General features: G+C 45.0%; 1 protein-coding gene across 1 annotated transcript; it reads right to left on the reverse strand.

The window, feature by feature from the left end:
* Positions 1 to 7,066: 7,066 nt before the first annotated feature.
* On the reverse strand, positions 7,067 to 15,081 carry LOC306927649 (uncharacterized protein). The gene is made up of 7 exons (XM_079507454.1): positions 14,933 to 15,081; positions 11,965 to 12,088; positions 11,622 to 11,730; positions 11,091 to 11,209; positions 10,507 to 10,788; positions 9,426 to 9,809; positions 7,067 to 7,340 (listed from the first exon to the last, which is right to left on the reverse strand). Exons 1-7 carry the CDS (start codon positions 15,020 to 15,022, stop codon positions 7,243 to 7,245), a joined length of 1,206 nt encoding a protein of 401 aa, XP_079363580.1. The 5' UTR covers positions 15,023 to 15,081; the 3' UTR covers positions 7,067 to 7,242.
* Positions 15,082 to 20,165: the final 5,084 nt, after the last annotated feature.

Below are 20,165 nucleotides of genomic sequence, written 5' to 3' on the forward strand. Positions count from 1 at the left end.
GTGGAAAAGAGAGGGATGTACCGTATCTAGTCAGAAAGGTTCAAGATGAAACTAGAAAAAGTGCCCTTCTGGGCACAGGTCTCCACCAGGAGGATAGGAGTGTGTGTGATGTTTGGCAAAATGTTTAGGAGTAATATAAACATGTTTGTTTGGGGTTTTGTGTGTGTGTGTGTGTGTGTGTGTGTGTGTGTGTGTGTGTGTGTGGGTGTGTGTGTGTGTGTGTGTGTGTGTGTGTGTGTGTGTGTGGTGACTTGGCCTGTTGTAGCGCCACCATGAGGCTGATTTGAAAACTGTCAAGTGGCATTTCTTTCTCAGCCTAGTGGGAATAGGCATGCAGTTTCACCGCAATCGGACGCTGCGTTGAGGAGTTGTGGCGATTTGTACAAAACGGGTACAAAACGGGCTACTCCTGAAAACTTTGGAAGCCAATAGTAGCCAATCAGGATGGATAATTATGAGAAATCAAACAAATCACATGATCACATGACTATGGAGCATGTGTACCGATTTGCGTGAAATTTGGGTAAAATCTGAAGGAGTAATATTAGAAAATGTGTTTTACATATAATGGCCTCCTGGTGGCGCTATAAAGAGCAGATGTGAAAAATTCCAGTCAAAGGTTTTTTCTTGACCTCTAGGGAGTGTGCATACAAGGTTTTACACAGATCGGTGCAGTTATAGGCAAAAACACAAATCGGTCAGTTATAGCACCACCATGAGGTTGAGTTGAAAATATTCAAGTGGCATTTCTTCCTCGGCCTAGTGGGAATGTGCGTGCAAAATCTCACGGAAATCACACGATGTGTTCATGATTTGCAGCATTTTGTTTGAAACGGAGCACTCCTGCGAACTCTGGAAGCCAATCTTAGCCAATCAGGATGGAGTCTGAAAAATATGAAAGACCCGTTTTGTTGAATGGCTCTAGAGAGACTGTGTACCGATTTGCGTGATGTTTGGACAAAATCTGTAGGTGTACTGTCAAAACATTTGTTTTGCACAAAGCGGCCTCCTGGTGGCGCTATAACAGGCCAATGTGAAAACTTTGGAGCAGAGGTTCAGCTCTGGCATCCAGGGAGTGTGTGTGCAGAGTATGGCTACGATCAAGCCAACGGTGCCAGAGATTAGCTGTTCACGGACGGACGGACGGACGGACGGACGGACGGAGTGCAAAACATACTCTCTCCCCATGCCTTCGGCCTGGTGGAGACAATAAATGAAGTAGAGCAGTGGGGACATAAGTGGGGGTTTAAATTCTCTATAGAGAAAACAAAAACAGTATTTTTTACTAGGAAGAAGATTGAGGAAGGAGTGAAGTTGAAGATGTACGGTGACAATCTAGAAAGAGTGGAAGAGTTTTTGGGGGTACATTTTGATGCCAGATTGACATGGGCTGGGCATACTAAGAAGGTCACTGGGAAGTGTAAAAAAAATAATAAATGTGATGTATCACTGGGACTAAGTGGGGAGCTGATAGGCTGTCAGGTAAAACTCTATGTTGGGTTGATTCAGTGTTAAACTATGGATGCATTGCTTATGGGTCAGCAGCCAAAACACACTTTGAAAAGCTTAATGGAGTTCAAGCGCAAGCACTTCGAAGTGGGGCTGTCAGGACATCTCCCACATGTGCGTTGCAGGTGGAGACAAGGGAAATGCCATTAGAGAAAGGAGAAGACACCTTATGGCAAATTATTGGACACACATTAAGGGGCACGAGAGTATTCACCCAGTGAAGGGAGTTCTGCAGCCATGCTGGGAATATTAAAGGGCCCAGAATAGTAGCTTTGGGTGGGTGGCGACTGGTGAATGAGCTAGCCCAAACAATGGGTGTGAATGTAGACAAGTACAGTCCAACAGTAGTGATCCCTGAAGTAGCACCATGGGTGTATGCGACACCAAAAGTGGATTTTTATATATTAGAAGCTAAAAGGAGGGGATCACTACTGTTGGATCTTTACTCATGAATTGATAGTTTATTTGATGTTGTACAACAGTGATTTTGAAACAAAGACTGATTTGGACACCTGGCCTTTCAGGTCAGGTTTTTTTGTGTCCTGAAAGGATTCCCTTCCATGGATGGTTCTGGTACTGGATGGTACCCAGACCTGGCGAGGTTTGTTATAGAGCATAGTTCTGGGGTGCCAGCCAGGCAGTTGTATCCTGACAAAAGGTTCAATTAAGAGGGTAACCGTTTCATAAGGCTGTGCAGCTAATGTGGTCCGCACCACACTACACACCCTGTAAAGTCACTTGTAACACAAATAAGCACAGACACCGTAGATGGCAGTTAATAGGTTGTATATTGAAATCAAAGCACATAGGTTCAGTTCAGTTCAGTTCACATACAGTTCCAGTTTTATATCCAGCCCTTGCACAAACGCACAACCTGACAGTGATGTTTATTGTACCCTGCACGGTACGCGTTAGTTTGTAAACCAAACCCCTCAGCTGTTCTGTCGTTACTCACTCACGGACGGGACGTACAAGTGTTGATTAAATCCCCACTGTTCCAAGGGGTCCTCCTACGATCCAAACGATCCCCGGGGAGTCCTCCTAAGTGTGATCCTCTCCACAATGACTTGTCCTCTCCAAACGATAACGCTCCGTGCGAACAACGAATGATAAACATAAAGGGTAAACAAAACGTAACGAGTCCAAACAAACACCTCCAGCCTCCGCCGCTGTCACAGCACTTCCTCCTGCAGCCAGACAGGTGCGTGACGTCATGACATTCATAAAAGGAACGTATGTCAGTGAACTGAACGTGCGGCACCAATGGGTGTGCGTGGCGACGCACAGCTAATCGCCACATTCCTCCCCCCTTGGAAAAAGACGGCTACGGGGAGACGTCAACTCTGAACTTTCCTTTGGGAATCCCAGAAACTCCTCGGAATCACTGTCCTCCTCGAAGATATCAAGGATACGGCGGCATTGAGCCTTCTCCTCCTCCCTCTTCTTTTTGAGAATAGTGTCTTCAACAGCATCCTGGGAATAAGGAAACCCCAGGAAATCTTCGGAGTCACTTTCCTCATTGAAAATGTCGAGAACGCATTGGCGTTGAGCCTTCTCCTCCTCCTCTTTTTTGAGATGAGTTACAGTAGGTGACCAGCCTCTTGGGAATCAGGAAAACCCAGGAAATCTTCAGAGTCGCTCTCCTCTGCAAAGATTTCGAGGACTCGCTGACGTTCTTGAGCCTCCACCTCTTCTGCGGTGGGGTAACAGGGTTTCAGCCGCGAGACGTGAACGGTTTTCCTGCCCTCTCCATTGTCCTCTCTCGCAATTTCCACATTGACAGGGCCCATTTTACGAATGACCCTGTAAGGACCATGCCACCTAGCGGCTAACTTTGCCGCAAAGGCGGTTTCCTTCTTGGAATAAGGATGGGTACGCAACCAGACCCTGGCATTGTCCTCGAATACTACGTCACGGTGTTTGCGATCATAGTTCCTTTTCCGTCGTCGTCGTCCCTTGATAAGGTTGTCTTCCACAAACTCCTTCATGTTGGACAGTTCTGCCGTTTTGGGGTAAGCCGGAGAATCAGGGTCCATGTTCCTGGGCAATAACAGTACTTCCAGTGGTCCTCGCAAACTCCTGCCCAGATTCAGGTCGATTTATCCTCTCCGTGAGGTTTGTCTGCGGGTGGTAAGCTGTAGTCATCTTGTGACCCACATTCCAGCTCTTGCAGGTTGCGCTGAATACCGCAGAGACAAACTGTGATTCCTGATCCGAAAGAAGATAGTCCGGAACCCCCCAACGGGTCAATATTACCTGAGTGAAGAATTTGGACACTATCTCGGCTGTGGCTTTCTTCAAGGGGAACAACTTTACCCAACGAGAATAGTAGTCCACGAAGACCAACAAGTAGAGATTACCTGCCGTACTTCGGGGAAAGGGCCCCATAAGATCTACGCCCAGCATTTCCCATGGCCTGTGGACAACTGTCTGCTGCAACATTCCAGCCACTTTGCGACATTCTGGCTTGTACCTCTGGCAAGTTTGACAATTCTGAACAAACTCCCGGACGTCTCGGTTCATCGTCGGCCAGAAAGCGAGAGACTGCAACCTCTTGTAGGTTTTAAATCTCCCCAGGTGTCCGGCTAAGGTGTCCTCGTGGACACGGCGAAGCAGATCCTGTCGTAGTGAGGCAGGGATATATACTTGGTACGAGCTCTTATAAGGGAGCGTAACCACTCTGTACACCTTGTCTTCCAAGATTGTGAACGCAGTGGTCTCATTGACCTTGACCTCCCCTTCGTCCATTACTCTCTGGTAAAGTTCTTGTATTTCCCCATCCTCCTGCTGCGCCTTCCAGATTTCCTCATCAGAGATGGGGATCTCTCTGGCGGACTCCTTTTGGGATGGCTGCATGATTGCACAGGTTGGGGAGAAGGTGTAGGGTATCTCCCCTGGAGACCGGGACAGGGCATCCGGAACCACATTGTACTTGCCCTTCCGGTACGGGTACTCTACAGCAAAGATGAACTCTTGGAGCTTCAGAGCCCACCGCATGAGGCGTGAGTTGGTCCGTTGAGATTTAAAGACCCACACCAGCGAGGAATGATCCGTCACGACGGTGAAAAACCTTCCCTCCAGGTAGTATCTCCATTTCTCCAAGGCCCAAACTATGGCCAAACACTCTTGCTCAGTTGTAGAGTAGTTTCTCTCTGCCTTGTTGAGGCTCCGGCTGGCATAGGCAAGAACTTCCTCCGATCCCAACCCGGTCTGCTGCACAAGAACTGCTCCCCCCCCGACATCACTGGCGTCTGTGTAGACCAGGGGTGCCCATTACGTCGATCGCGGTCGACCAGTCGATCGCAAGCGCTGCGCAGGTAGACCGCTTGGCCTTGCCATGAAAAAATAAAAAAATAAAAACAATTTCTTTAGCCTTAGCCTGCTTCAAATGGAACCAAAGGACCCTTTTCTAAAAAAATAAATGGACTAGACTCCTCCGCGGGGACCCCCATTATCCGCGGACCCCCACACAGACTACCGCGGAGGCGCGGACCCCCACACAGACTACCGCGGAGGCGCGGACCCCCGCGGAGGTCGGCACGGACCCCCGCGGAGGTCGACGCGGACCCCCACGGAGGTCGGCGCGGACCCCCGCGGAGGTCCGCGATAGTCTGCGTGGGGGTCCGCGATAGTCTGCGTGGGGGTCCGCGCCTCCACGGTAGTCTCTGTGTGGTCTGTGCGGTAGCATCATGATGCCATCATCCATGCATCACAACCAAAACAAACTAGGACTAGTTTTGACGGTTGCCACATTTCGTGACTGAGAGAGAAACAAGCAACCAGGTCTATGAAAATGTTAACAGGCCAGATCAAGTCAGAAAATCCGAAAAAGTCAGAAATTAAGTCTCTTCTTTGCAATGTGGGGAAACTGAAAATATAAATAAATAGAATTGATTTTGAAACCTAGATTTTGAAAGTCCTAATGCCTTAATGTTATTTATTTATTCGCCATATAGGTACATATTTTGAGTATTTTAAGCAAAGGGATAATTATCTTTTGGTTGGTAGATCACCTTGAGCTGGCAATTTTAAAAGTAGACCTCAAGTCAAAAAAGTGTGGGCACCCCTGGTGTAGACGATGAAGGGCAGCTCAAAGTTCGGATGTCCTAAAATGGGTGAGGACACAAGATGGGTTTTGAGGATCTCAAATGCTCCTTGACACTCCTCTGTCCATTTGAACTTGACCCCTTTCCTCTTCAGGTGGTTCAATGGCTCTGCTATCTGGGAAAAGTTGGGCACGAAACGGTGGTACCACCCTGACATGCCCAAGAACCGTTGTACAGCCTTAAGTTCATCCGCATAATCTTCGGACAGAAAAGCTGCAAGGAACTTATGCTCGAAGTCGACCCAAGTGTGGATGTCCTTGCGTTCGACATCCCACCAGTCACGAGCAGTGCCATACAGCACGTTGCGCAGAGTGGCAAGTAGCTCCCCATTGTTAAGTGGGTTTAAGGCAAGAAAATCGTTACACTTCTCCAGGTAACGAAGGGGGTCGTTACAATCCTCCCTTCTCCCGAATGATGGAAACTCCAGTTTCACCGGGCTGTGTACAAGGAACCGAACTCTCCCCTCAGTAGCTGAGTCAACTGGAGCGTCGACCGGAGCTGAAGATGTTAAAACTTCCGAACTGACCTCTTTCCGCATTGTGGAACACAGTGGATGCGGTTGGCTTCTGGCCTGTAATGTCTCAGGTGCAAAAACGTCACCAAGTGGTGAAGTTTGGACCTTGGACCTGGAAAGAGTGGAAGAAGCGCTTTGTTGTTTCAGACAAGTCACCTCGCCAACCACCTCTTTGAGTTGGTTTGAACATTCCGCTAGCTGTTGTGAACAGTTAGCAATGGTTTCATTCAGGTGTGGTAATCTGGTTCTCCAAATTGGAGAAAGAGACTGATTTCCCTTTAGAACTGAATAGGAACTGAACTGGGACTTTTCAAGTCAACAACTTAAAGTGACCCCCATTTGTTGTTTTTCATGAATGTTCAAAGTTTATTTTCTGTGAAGTTTAATAATATTTTTTCAGTTATCCTTTAATCCTTTAACCTTTAACCTTAAAAAAAAAAGTTGCAGAAATTTTGACCATCTGAAAAGTGGCATGGAGGTGATCAGACTGTGGCACTGTTGAGGTGTTGATAACAGCTGTGGGTCATATTTGAACTGGGGACAGTTCCTGAGAACAGGGTGTGGCTGCATGAGCTGGACATAATATGTCCAGCGATGTCAGTGATGATGATACACAACAGGACTTAAACAAAAGGTGCCATCCGGCATGCAGTCTCCTGCATGTCAAACACACAGGCTGGGCTGGGTCAACCCTAACTTATTATACAAGAACCTATATTCTCTCCCTGAGGATATGTTCTGTGATTATTACAAGGAGTGCCTAGTTATTTAACAGGGGCATGACAATCCAAGCTTGTTAAAGGACATATTTTAACATATAACCAGACCAAAAAATGAAATTAAATCCAGTGTTCAAATTGTATTAAATATTATTTTTATTTTAACTTCAGACATGCCATCTTATGGAGTTGACATCTAATAAAATAAACTGTGGGTAATAGTCAACACGTTGATCCTCCCAGCATAATATAAGAGTTATTTTTTAAAGAAAGGAAAAAAGTTTTGTCCAAGCTCCTGCCAAGCCCCCCCTCCCCCACTGACACAAACGTCCCTGCAAGGGATGAATATCATCATAAACAGTGGAATCAACGTAAACAGTGGAACAAAACCAAATTACAGGGAAGTCTTTCTGCAGGAAAACACCCCAGACCACAGAAAATCCACTGAATATTCAAAGTTCAGGTTGATGGGTGTAATGGAGGTCATATAACCTAAAAGAAAAACGAAAAATAAATGACAATGTCATGAAACGTTTAAGAATGGGTGCTATATGTGCATAACTTGAACATTAAGTTTGTGTGTGTGTGTGTGTGTGTGGGGGGGGGGGGGGGGGGGGGGGGGTAAGCAATATCTAAAGGTTCAGAAAGTAGACAAAGCAGAGGATTTACATGGGTAGGCAGCTGCAATGAGATTTTATCTCATATTCTTCTCCACAATGTGGACAGATTGGTGTCTATTCAGGTCAAACTGTCACTTTGTATACTGTGCATGAACACGCTGGTGTGACTTCAGGTCAGCTGACCGAATGAAACTCTTTCTCCTGTGTGTACACTTTCATGTTTTCATTACTTTACTCATTTTCATTACTTGAATCAGTAAAACTCTTGTCACAATGTTTACAGTGAAAAGGTTTTTCTCCAGTGTAGACGCGATGGTGTCTCTTCAATTCAGATAGCAAACTTAGGGAAAACTCTTGTCACAAAGTGTACATGGGGAAAGGTTTTACTCCAGTATGGACACATTCATGTCTCTCCAGGTCACCTGACCGACTGAAACTATTGTCACAAAGTTTACAAGGAATACGTTTTACTCCAGTATGGATATTCCGGTGTGCTTTCAGGGCAACTGCAACACAAAACTTACAATGGAATGTTGTTTCTATGGTATTTCCTAAGAGTACTAGGATCATTGAAACAGTGTTTACTGTGGAATGGCATTACTCCTGTGTGACACCGTTCATGTTTCTTCCGATTACCTGCATCACTTAAACTCTGGTCACAGTGTTTACATTGGAATGGTTTTTCTCCAGTGTGAACACGCTGATGTCTCTTCAGGGAACATGGATAAGGGAAACTCTTGTCAGTGTTTACAGTGGAATGTTTTTTCTCCAGTATGGAGTCTGGACAAGATGGTGTCTCTTCAGTAAGAATGGCGAAGGGAAACTCTTGTCACAAAATTTACAAGGAAGACGTTTTACTCCAGTATAGATATGCTGGTGTGCTTTCAGGTCACCCGAGCAACTGAAACTCTTGTCACGTTTACAATGGAATGTTGTTTCTCTGGTGTGGATACTCTGGTGTTTCCTCTGAGAGCTTGAATCACTAAAACTATTGTCACAATGTTTACAGTGGAATGGCTTTTCTCCTGTGTGAAACCGTTCATGTCTCTTTAGAGAACCTGAATTACTAAAACTCTTTTTCTCCAGTGTGGACACGGTGGTGTATCTTCAGGGCAGCTGGCCAAAGGAAACTCTTGTCACAAAGTTTACAAGGAAAACGTTTTTCTCTGGGGTGGATATGGAATGTTTTTTCTCCAGTGTGGACACGGTGGTGTATCTTCAGGGAAGCTGGCCAAAGGAAACTCTTGTCACAAAGTTTACAAGCAAAACGTTTTTCACTGGGGTGGATATGCTGATGTGTCTTCAGATGAATTAAAGACTGGGACCTCCCTCCTGAGAGAGACAGAGAGAGAGAGCGAGACAGAGATAGAGAGAGAGAACAAAACACTATTTGTGCAACAGATTAATTATAATGATGTGACAATAATGGACAAAACATTATTATAGTCGAAATCAGAGTAGAGTAGGCCATTTGACGGGAAGCATTTAATCTAGGCTTCTCTATAGGCTAAAGATCAATTGTGAGCGGTTCAAAGATCCAATCTTGAACCTGCCAGTTTTTTCACAGACAGTTGGCCTGATAATTATTACTATTAATTCTGTCTGCCAGGGTCGGTAAGCCTTGCCAAGGCTATTTCCTCATATTTGGGTACTTTCATTTCCGTTTTTCCTCCAACTTTCAGCAGAAACGTTAGCATGTCAGGGGTGCGTTCCTGTGGGTCTGGAACGTACCCCACCCCCCCTCTCTCCGACCCCCGGGGACCCCCACATGGTAACTCTGTCATTTCTCTACTGTTTTGGACGCGGGCGGCTCGCCGGAACCGGGCCGGCACCCTGAGTGCGTTCCTGTGAGTCTGAAAATCCCTCCCCCCCACCCCCCGGGGACCCCCACACGGAGTTGCACCACTCACTTCACACAGGTGTGATTTTTAAATTACTACAGCCCTTGGTTAGTTACCGTTGGTGTTGGCTTGTGTCGTCTGTGTCGTTGAAGTCACATCAATGTTGAGTTTTCTGCCTTTCTTCTGCTTTTTTCTCTTATTGTTTGACTGAGACTTTGAATACGACCAATCAGAGTCAGAGTCGTTGCCCCTGTCGTGTGTTGGTTCCCGCAACTTGTCAGAATGATTAACATTCTCCTCCTCATCATTGCTGCATTGCTGCAGTGGTGCTGGTGGGTGAACCATGTTCAGAGGGAGTTTGTGGAGAACCACCACTGCTGGATTCATGTTAGCCAGAAGAGAAGTGGAAGGTTCATCTCTTTGTGGGTGTTGTGACTTGGCAGCAGGACTGTTAGATGTCACAGGGCTCACATATGGAGATAAATAAGATACAGTATTGCCTGGGAAGGAGAAAAGTTTGGAAAATATAAGAAATCCTTACGTTAATAATTGCATGTCATCAGTTGCAGTGTGTTGTGAAATCAGTTGCGTGTACTGTACGCGTTTGTGAAATTTTTTTTTTTTTACATTTTCATTTTTTTGTAAAACAGTCCACAATAAGGGCCCGATTTTAATGGCTGAACTTTGCGCCATGGCGACTTAGGGGTGTGTCCACACCAATTTTACTATATGCAGGTAGTAATGTGTCCCTGACAAAACCCAATGTCCTTGTTCATGATAGGAAAGAACGTGGAAGTGACTGATAAGACCAGCTCGGAGCACAAAGTCTGTGGGGAAAATAGCATTGTGCCGTGATCGCGTCAAACCACACCTCATTTGACAAAATCACCCCCACGCATCAAATTGGCTAAGAAGTGAATTTAACAACTGCGTCGGTGGGCACTGTGTCACATTATGCCAGGCACATGATAGGACCCTTTAGGCCTATTTATAGTCCAGTTTTAGGTGATAAGGTGACCACCGACTACTACAACATGACGTCACCTCGCCACCGGTGGTAAGCGACTCACCGCTCACACAAACACATCTCTCCGTTTTTACTAACCACCTTTTCGGTGGTCACCTTATCACCTAAAACTGAGTATGAATAGGCCTTTTGTGTCTTGTGTGATTTCAGTGTGTTTAAAGCTGACTCACCTGCGCTGGTCTCCTCCCACTCATCACTGTCATCAGTGACTTCCGTGTCAGATCCCATTTCAACTCCGACTTCAATTTCAGAACAGTATGAAGAGACGGCATCACCATCATCTATACTTTTCCCTGCTAGTAACACTGATCCACCAGGCTCCTCTGGTCTTTGAAGTAACACCTCCTGGTTCCCTTTAATGTGTAGAGGCTCTGGTTCCTCCTGGGACAGACTGGGGTTCTTCTCCTGGTCAGGAGAAACGCCGTCTTTATACACAACCACGTGCAAGACGTCTAGGAGCAGAAGAATAACATGATGGTGAACACTGGGTCCCTAAAAGGTAAATACATTTCTTCTATCTTTCTTGTTGTACAAAATATGTTATCTCTTGCTTAGACAAAACAAACAGTTAATAACTCCATGGTATTACAGTTGTTAATAATTACAGGTTATTACATTAATGACTACTTGTTATTAGAGGCATTTCTGAAAACTGAAGTTCTGAGACATGTTTCCGGCACACAAAACTACAGTATGAATCAGGCTTTAATTGAATGTTGTGAAACTTGTTGAAGCAGTGATATTGCGTGTTCACCGTTCATCTCCCATGTGAAGTGTTTGTATCCATCTATCTCCATGTCTAGATGAATGGGCAGCAGCACTTCTGTTTGGGAGAGATTCTCATGGTTCACTGGAGGGTCATCATCATCAAAGCTAAGGAAAAAATGGAGCAGTCACACTTGAAATTAATTTTAACGTACACACTTAAGACAATTAAAACCAATATACTGTACTTAGTTAACCGGTGTCCCCTAGGTGTTTGTTACCACTGGTACTAATGAAGGCTCTGTTCTATTCTGGTCAAACAGAGTCAAAACAGATACGGCCTCATAGACCCCCAGGGGATGCCATTTGCCAATGATGCTGCTCAGGTGTTTCTTTTTACTTAAATCTTTTCTCTCTCTCTCCCCCCTCCCCCTCTCTCTCCCCAACGAAGATGTGCCATTTTCGTTGCGCACACACGCGCGCGCACACACACACACACACACACACACACACACACACACACACACACACACACACACACAGCAGGCTTTGGTGAATCTACAGAGGAGGTAGAACTTACCTGAGGTGCGCTGGAGGTTCTGTGCTGATGGAAACTGCTTTGTATTTCTCATCATTTCCCTCAAAGATCTCTTCACATTCTGATGCCTTCAGTAGCATAACTCTAGGGGCTGTAGATTGGCAATAGGAAAAACAAAAATATAATGCTTTGATGTTTTGTACCTTTTGTGGCTGCAAGGGTGAAAGAAGAACATGTGCTTTTATTCATAAAACAAGGTAGTATGCTTTGCTTACTTTGTGTAATTACATTTTTCTATGAAATGTTGAGCGAGATACGGTATTATTTGCATGGTCGCACCAGCGATACCTATTGTATCTAATCAAAACAAAACTGCATAACTCACCAATTGCTGAACCAACAATGGTCTTCTTCAACCTCTTCCTCTGCTGGACTGAGGCCATCCTCCTCCATAATAGCGGGTAGTGTTGGTACAGAGACGCTTTGAACATATGCAGGTAGTTTCCAACCTGGAGGAGGAAAAAAAAGCATAACGCTGCAATGGGCTGCCGCGGAAACTTGCGTGAATCGGCGCTAATCGGCGTCGCCGTAAAGTATTTTTAATCTATTTTTGAAATTTAGCTTCTGTCAAATTCTCTCTTCCTTGACTTCCCATGTCCCGCATCGCGATTGGCTCAGACATTTTAGAAACACGACAGCATTCAAAACATCCACCACACTCCATTCTAAAGCATGTGCGAGGTCGGCCAATCAGAGGCAATAACTAGGACGTGCAGCTGACCACTCGTGGTCTCCTACTGCAACTTTATGCATCTTTTGAAACATCTCATCAACACTCAAGTGACCACGCAGGTCTCCGTGAACAGACAGTGGTACAGCTGCGTCTCTTGGAGAGTGGATAAACTTGTAAAGGCTCATTCATAGTCTGTATATCAAATCTCATCCTCTCTGTGAAAGAACATATTGAATTATTAGGTTTAGCTATTTGCTATGTACCTTGCTTTTGGAGGAAAAAAAGTAGTATTTTGAAGTATGGTAAAATCTATAAAGGAAATACAGTCCCATCGTTTTAGAAGTGTCCAGGATCCACTTGTAGTTTCTCAAAAAAAAATAAGTCATGGATATCAGATGAAAAGAAATTATTATTATTCGAAAGAAAATATGTTGTCACGTATACAGTATAATATTATTTATTTTAAACTCTCAATAACATCTCAGTCTGCGGCACTACTGGAGCTTAATCAGAAGCTGGACACCATTCTTGGAAGACTTTCTGAAAGATTCTTTGCCCAAGACCGGAAAATGGACATCACCCTGGAACGTTTGACCTCACTGCAAGGAACCTTACTGCGAGCGCAACTGAGAGGAGAAAATGAATAAAGTTCGTTTGTAATGTGAGTTCGTTTGTAATGTGATGTGATGTATGCCCCCCACCCCCCCCTCCCTCTCTGTCAACTTAATGATGTGATTAATTGTTGTTTAAAGCCTAATCCGGACATGAAGGTGTTTATACTTCCATCTTGATGATATGTTTCAGTGTCGGGTGGATTAAAGGGACATACGCATCAAACCACCCGAGTAACCACAGTATACCACTAATCAACTCACAAATTACATATATACATAGACATGTATACCTCGACATAGAGGCCTTTCCTTTAATCCACCCGACACTGAAACAAATCCTTATTACGTCACCATCGTAAACCAATTATACCCTGGCATTGGTACATATCTTCATCACGTCATGGGACATACGCTTCGTAGCATGACGGAAAACATACCTGCACGGTCTGCTTCCGTATGTCCCGTGCCAGCATATGACGTAATGATTACTTATGCCTGTTATGGCAGTGGCGTCGAATTATATATATGTGACCAGGTCTAGCAAAATGGTCCTCATCTCGCCTATAATGAAAAGGCAGAAAATCTAAAATAAACTTGATTTTTTTTTTGTGATTTTCGTTTTTTTTTTCCATATTAACACAGCTTGAATGTTGAAGAAAGTTTTCATTCCAACAGATTATTGATTTGGTCAAATTAAATGTATACATACGTATAAGTCAAAGTAGGCTAGCCAGCTCTAGGTGTTGAAATGTTGTGAACATTCAAAGGGGATTTTCTCAGCTTTGGGTAAAACGGCACAATCATTTTAAAATGGTCATATCTCCTTCAAATATTTTCCAATTTCATTGAATGATACATCATATGAAAGTTTACATTCTGTACTTTAATAATAATCTGTAAAAAACTGAAAAATTACTCTGGTCGAGATGAGGCCCTATTTGCCAGACCCGGTCACATATGTATACATAGGGGCATTACCCGACACTGAAACATGTCATCGTACGTCACAATCGATAATCCAATTATACCCTGGCATTGGTACATATCTTCATCACGTCATATGCTCATATGTCTATGTATATATGTATATGTAATTTCTGAGTTGATTAGTGGTATACTGTGGTAACTCGGGTGGTTTGATGCGTATGTCCCTTTAATCCACCCGACACTGAAACATATCATCATTACGTCACCATCGTAAACCAATTATACCCTGGCATTGGTACATATCTTCATCACGTCATGGGACATAGGCTACGCTTCGTAGCATGACGGAAAACACACCTGCACGGTCTGCTTCCGTATGTCCCGTGCCAGCATATGACGTCATATCATATGCTGCTAAGGGACATACGCATCTCGTAGCACCTGACTGATAACATTACTTGCACGCTCTGCTTGCGCAAGTAATAAAGCTTGAGGGACCCTAGGGTACCTCCGTCCAAAATTCAGAAAAGGTAACCGGATACCCAGACTCCTTCAAAACCTCTCAAGGAGACAAAACGGCCTGGCCAATCAGCAGCAGCTAGAGGCGGGATAGCTGCTGCTGATTGGCCAGGCCGTTTTGTGGCCGGGCATCAAGTCTGCCTGAGAGTTCCCAGATGGGAGCAGGAGGGGGGAACCCAGTGTACTCTCTGCTGCCCCATCTGGCGGAGTCAGGTTACCTACGGAGGGCAGCAATTCGAAACTGGCCCCCCTTTTTTACACAGGACAGTGTTTTTTTTTTTTCCTTTTTTCTTTATGATTTCCTTTTTTTCATAGAAAAACCTCAAGTCCTCAAAGTAGCAGTTTTTGTATTGTGCTTTCTTTTGAAATGTAGCGATTCCACATACTGTCTACTCACTGTCTCACTCTACAGTGAAATATATAGATCAATCAATCAAAAAGGCTTAAAATGCTTGCCAGTAAAAAGTGAGTTTTGACATGACTGTGGCATTGCTACAGCAGTATCATCAACTTGAAGGGGAGACAAAACATTAGAAACAAATGCATTATTTGCTACATACCTCTGATCCCACCATGAAAAAGTCTCCATCTTGTTCCAACTGGAATTTAATAGGCTTCTGCTCTAATGTGTTGTTTAATGAGGACTGCATTGTGGTGGTGTGTTGTTGTTGTTGTTGTTGTTGTTGTCGTGCTTGCTTGCTTGCCGAAGTTGCCGCCGTTTGCGGCAGACCGGAAGTGGCTTCTTCTATTACTTATAGTGGGTTGCAACCATTGCTGTTAGCTGCATACCGCCACCTACTGTAGTATGTAGTGTCTGTGCCTGAATTAACTTAACATCAACCCTGTCTAGAGGTGCTGCCACACGGTCAAAAGAGCTGCGCACGTTCTCGGCTGCGCGTAGCTTAAAGCTTGAGTTTTTAGACAGCTGGTGGATGGAAATTAAGCTCCACCTCCGCGGAATTCTTGCGCGACGGCCAGATTCCCGGAAACGCTCTCCTCCGCTCAAGTCTTCGGCGGAGGTGGAGCTTCTTTTCCATCCACCAGCTGTCTAAAAACTCCGAATTTAAGCTGCGCGCAGCTTAAGAAGTGCGCAGCTTAAGAAAGTTTTGCGCTATGGTGTGGAGACGGTGTAGGTGCTGCCACACGGTCAAAAGAGCTGCGCACGTTCTCGGCTGCGCGCTGCTTAAAGCTTGAGTTTTTAGACAGCTGGTGGATGGAAATTAAGCTCCACCTCCGCTGAATTCTTGCGCGACGGCCAGATTCCCGGAAACGCTCTCCTCCGCTCAAGTCTTCCGCGGAGGTGGAGCTTCTTTTCCATCCACCAGCTGTCTAAAAACTCAGAATTTAAGCTGCGCGCAGCTTAAGAAGTGCGCAGCTTAAGAATGTTTTGCGCTATGGTGTGGAGACGGTGTCTCCAGGGTTGTTAACATCTTAGCAGAAAATCAATAAATGATTGATACTTAATACTGATAATAATATACTTGATATTACTAGTAATACTAATAGCCTAATAACAAATTATGCATTAGTTTATATGAATGTTAATGGATAAAAATAATCAAGGATCGAAGACCAATTGATGGAAATAAAATCCATACTTATATGAATATTGTAATAGTTTTAGAAGACTGTAAATAAATACCTTCAATAACCCAGCAGGGAGACCCAAATGCCGTGCTGTCTTTACCTTAAAAATGACAATCTTGAATGACAGTCACGGTACCATAAAAAACAGAAAGACCTTAAAAAAGAATTTGGACGCAGATGAATAAAGTTCTGAGAGGAAAGATTCAGGTTTTAACCATAATTTTAGTAGATATAAAGTCAATTTACAGAGAAATTTAATGGAATTCAGCTAGTAATTACATCATAATTTAGAATAAATAGTCCAATTGTCCGAGTGCTGAATCTCCTTCTTCACAGTATTGTTCCAGGCTAAATACTGCAATCTGACGTCAGATTTGTTGATCTAAAGTTCATTGGCTTGAGATAGTTCATATCCGCAATATCCCATGGTGGTGCTGGTTGTCGAGCACTCATTCGACCAGCACATGGATGGTATCGTGACGTAGAATTCATCTTCCTTGGTTCAGTCTTTGAGGGCCATAGACCGGGAAAGCACAGAGGCTGGCGTTGCTATGGCAACCTGAAGATAACATTCTTTCCCTGTCATCTGTGAACTCTAACAGAGAAAAGCACGGCTATCTACTTTCTCACTAGGCATCAAGGTCAAATACATGTAGTCTCATATCAAAATAGACCTCTCAGTATGCGAGTTAACTTGACTGGGGAAAGTCTAATAGACAGTAAATCTGAACTTGGCGTCAGGAAACCCATAATATAAATATGATAAAATAATATAAAGGATAATATAGGGCTGAGATGAAAAGGGGCTATCCTATAGGCCTACCGGTGGTTCCCCAATCTTTTTCACAGGACCCCCAAATAGACACTCATTAGCCCCGCGGACCCCCATTTGAAAAGATATGCCAGGGACCCCCATAAGAGAAGATTTGTACGGCTCTAGCAGTGATTCTCAACCATTTTAATTTCAAGGACCCCCAGTTTGACATGCATTAGTCTACGGACCCCCATTTAATGGCATTTCTATCTCTGGGACTCCCAATTTATTTAGTAAAATCAATGTTAATTTAACTCTGAGAGTGGGGTCAGAGTTACAGACCCCATAAGGGTCCATTTGGTTCCAAACTATCATTTAGCTGGGGACCCCCTGGAACTCCCTCAGGTACCCCTGGGGGTCCCCGGACCCCACTTTGGGAACCACTGGCCTATACCATGTGATGATAGATCTAGCCATCTTGATATTATAAATAAAATAAAAGTATTTGCCCAAGGCAGGCGCAGTACCCTACACCAGTGGTTCCCAAAGTGGGGTGTTTTTTTAACCTTTATTTAACCAGTAAAAACCACATTGAGACTGAAGTCTCTTTTACAAGTGTGAACTGGCCAAGACAAGAGGCAAAATAAGTGACACAGCTCTGCCAATAACAAACAAAATACACAACAAAAAACAGGACAGACATACAATGCTCATAAATACAGAACCCACTACGGAAGCTCAAAGGGAGAACAGGAACGCCTATTAACGCGACCAATGAGGACTAATAAAATAAAAACTAAGCAACGGAAAATTGCTAGTAGACTAAAAAGCAAGCAGACATTTGCTATACGTCAAAGCAGGAGCAGTGCATGGGAAGTGTGCCCATGGCAATCCTTTTAAAGCTCACTAGGGGAATCACAGCAGCCAGTTTGAGTCTGGTCTGTAGGTCATTAAGACCAGGGTCCAGTTTGAGTCTGGTCTGTAGGTCATTAAGACCAGGGTCCAGTTTGAGTCTGGTCTGTAGGTCATTAAGACCAGGGTCCAGTTTGAGTCTGGTCTGTAGGTCATTCCAAGACCAGGGTCCAGTTTGAGTCTGGTCTACAGGTCATTCCAAGACCAGGGTCCAGTTTGAGTCTGGTCTGTATGTCATTCCAAGACCAGGGTCCAGTTTGAGTCTGGTCTGTAGGTCATTAAGACCAGGGTCCAGTTTGAGTCTGGTCTGTAGGTCATTAAGACCAGGGTCCAGTTTGAGTCTGGTCTGTAGGTCATTAAGACCAGGGTCCAGTTTGAGTCTGGTCTGTAGGTCATTAAGACAAGGGTCCAGTTTGAGTCTGGTCTGTAGGTCATTCCAAGACCAGGGTCCAGTTTGAGTCTGGTCTGTAGGTCATTAAGACCAGGGTCCAGTTTGAGTCTGGACTGTAGGTCATTAAGACCAGGGTCCAGTTTGAGTCTGGTCTGTAGGTCATTAAGACCAGGGTCCAGTTTGAGTCTGGTCTGTAGGTCATTAAGACCAGGGTCCAGTTTGAGTCTGGTCTGTAGGTCATTCCAAGACCATGGTCCAGTTTGAGTCTGGACTGTAGGTCATTAAGACCAGGGTCCAGTTTGAGTCTGGACTGTAGGTCATTAAGACCAGGGTCCAGTTTGAGTCTGGTCTACAGGTCATTAAGACCAGGGTCCAGTTTGAGTCTGGACTGTAGGTCATTCCAAGACCAGGGTCCAGTTTGAGTCTGGTCTGTAGGACATTAAGACCAGGGTCCAGTTTGAGTCTGGTCTGTAGGTCATTCCAAGACCAGGGTCCAGTTTGAGTCTGGACTGTAGGTCATTAAGACCAGGGTCCAGTTTGAGTCTGGACTGTAGGTCATTCCAAGACCAGGGTCCAGTTTGAGTCTGGTCTGTAGGTCATTAAGACCAGGGTCCAGTTTGAGTCTGGTCTGTAGGTCATTAAGACCAGGGTCCAGTTTGAGTCTGGTCTGTAGGTCATTCCAAGACCAGGGTCCAGTTTGAGTCTGGTCTGTAGGTCATTAAGACCAGGGTCCAGTTAGAGTCTGGTCTGTAGGTCATTCCAAGACCAGGGTCCAGTTTGAGTCTGGTCTGTAGGTCATTAAGACCAGGGTCCAGTTTGAGTCTGGTCTGTAGGTCATTCCAAGACCAGGGTCCAGTTTGAGTCTGGTCTGTAGGTCATTAAGACCAGGGTCCAGTTTGAGTCTGGTCTGTAGGTCATTAAGACCAGGGTCCAGTTTGAGTCTGGTCTGTAGGTCATTAAGACCAGGGTCCAGTTTGAGTCTGGTCTGTAGGTCATTCCAAGACCAGGGTCCAGTTTGAGTCTGGTCTACAGGTCATTCCAAGACCAGGGTCCAGTTTGAGTCTGGTCTGTATGTCATTCCAAGACCAGGGTCCAGTTTGAGTCTGGTCTGTAGGTCATTAAGACCAGGGTCCAGTTTGAGTCTGGTCTGTAGGTCATTAAGACCAGGGTCCAGTTTGAGTCTGGTCTGTAGGTCATTAAGACCAGGGTCCAGTTTGAGTCTGGTCTGTAGGTCATTAAGACAAGGGTCCAGTTTGAGTCTGGTCTGTAGGTCATTCCAAGACCAGGGTCCAGTTTGAGTCTGGTCTGTAGGTCATTAAGACCAGGGTCCAGTTTGAGTCTGGACTGTAGGTCATTAAGACCAGGGTCCAGTTTGAGTCTGGTCTGTAGGTCATTAAGACCAGGGTCCAGTTTGAGTCTGGTCTGTAGGTCATTAAGACCAGGGTCCAGTTTGAGTCTGGTCTGTAGGTCATTCCAAGACCATGGTCCAGTTTGAGTCTGGACTGTAGGTCATTAAGACCAGGGTCCAGTTTGAGTCTGGACTGTAGGTCATTAAGACCAGGGTCCAGTTTGAGTCTGGTCTACAGGTCATTAAGACCAGGGTCCAGTTTGAGTCTGGACTGTAGGTCATTCCAAGACCAGGGTCCAGTTTGAGTCTGGTCTGTAGGACATTAAGACCAGGGTCCAGTTTGAGTCTGGTCTGTAGGTCATTCCAAGACCAGGGTCCAGTTTGAGTCTGGACTGTAGGTCATTAAGACCAGGGTCCAGTTTGAGTCTGGACTGTAGGTCATTCCAAGACCAGGGTCCAGTTTGAGTCTGGTCTGTAGGTCATTAAGACCAGGGTCCAGTTTGAGTCTGGTCTGTAGGTCATTAAGACCAGGGTCCAGTTTGAGTCTGGTCTGTAGGTCATTCCAAGACCAGGGTCCAGTTTGAGTCTGGTCTGTAGGTCATTAAGACCAGGGTCCAGTTAGAGTCTGGTCTGTAGGTCATTCCAAGACCAGGGTCCAGTTTGAGTCTGGTCTGTAGGTCATTAAGACCAGGGTCCAGTTTGAGTCTGGTCTGTAGGTCATTCCAAGACCAGGGTCCAGTTTGAGTCTGGTCTGTAGGTCATTAAGACCAGGGTCCAGTTTGAGTCTGGTCTGTAGGTCAT

This window comes from Electrona antarctica, assembly GCF_951216825.1.
Source record: "Electrona antarctica genome assembly, chromosome: 8".
NCBI lineage: Eukaryota > Metazoa > Chordata > Actinopteri > Myctophiformes > Myctophidae > Electrona > Electrona antarctica.

Coding starts and splice junctions, on each gene's coding strand:
- LOC306927649 (XM_079507454.1), bottom strand. CDS start 15,022: ATGCAGTCCTCATTAAACAACACATTAGAGCAGAAGCCTATTAAATTC. Junction 12,089..14,932: donor TTTTCATGGTGGGATCAGAG/GTATGTAGCAAA, acceptor TTCCTCCTCCAG/GTTGGAAACTACCTGCATAT. Junction 10,789..11,090: donor CTTCACATGGGAGATGAACG/GTGAACACGCAA, acceptor TTCTGCTCCTAG/ACGTCTTGCACGTGGTTGTG.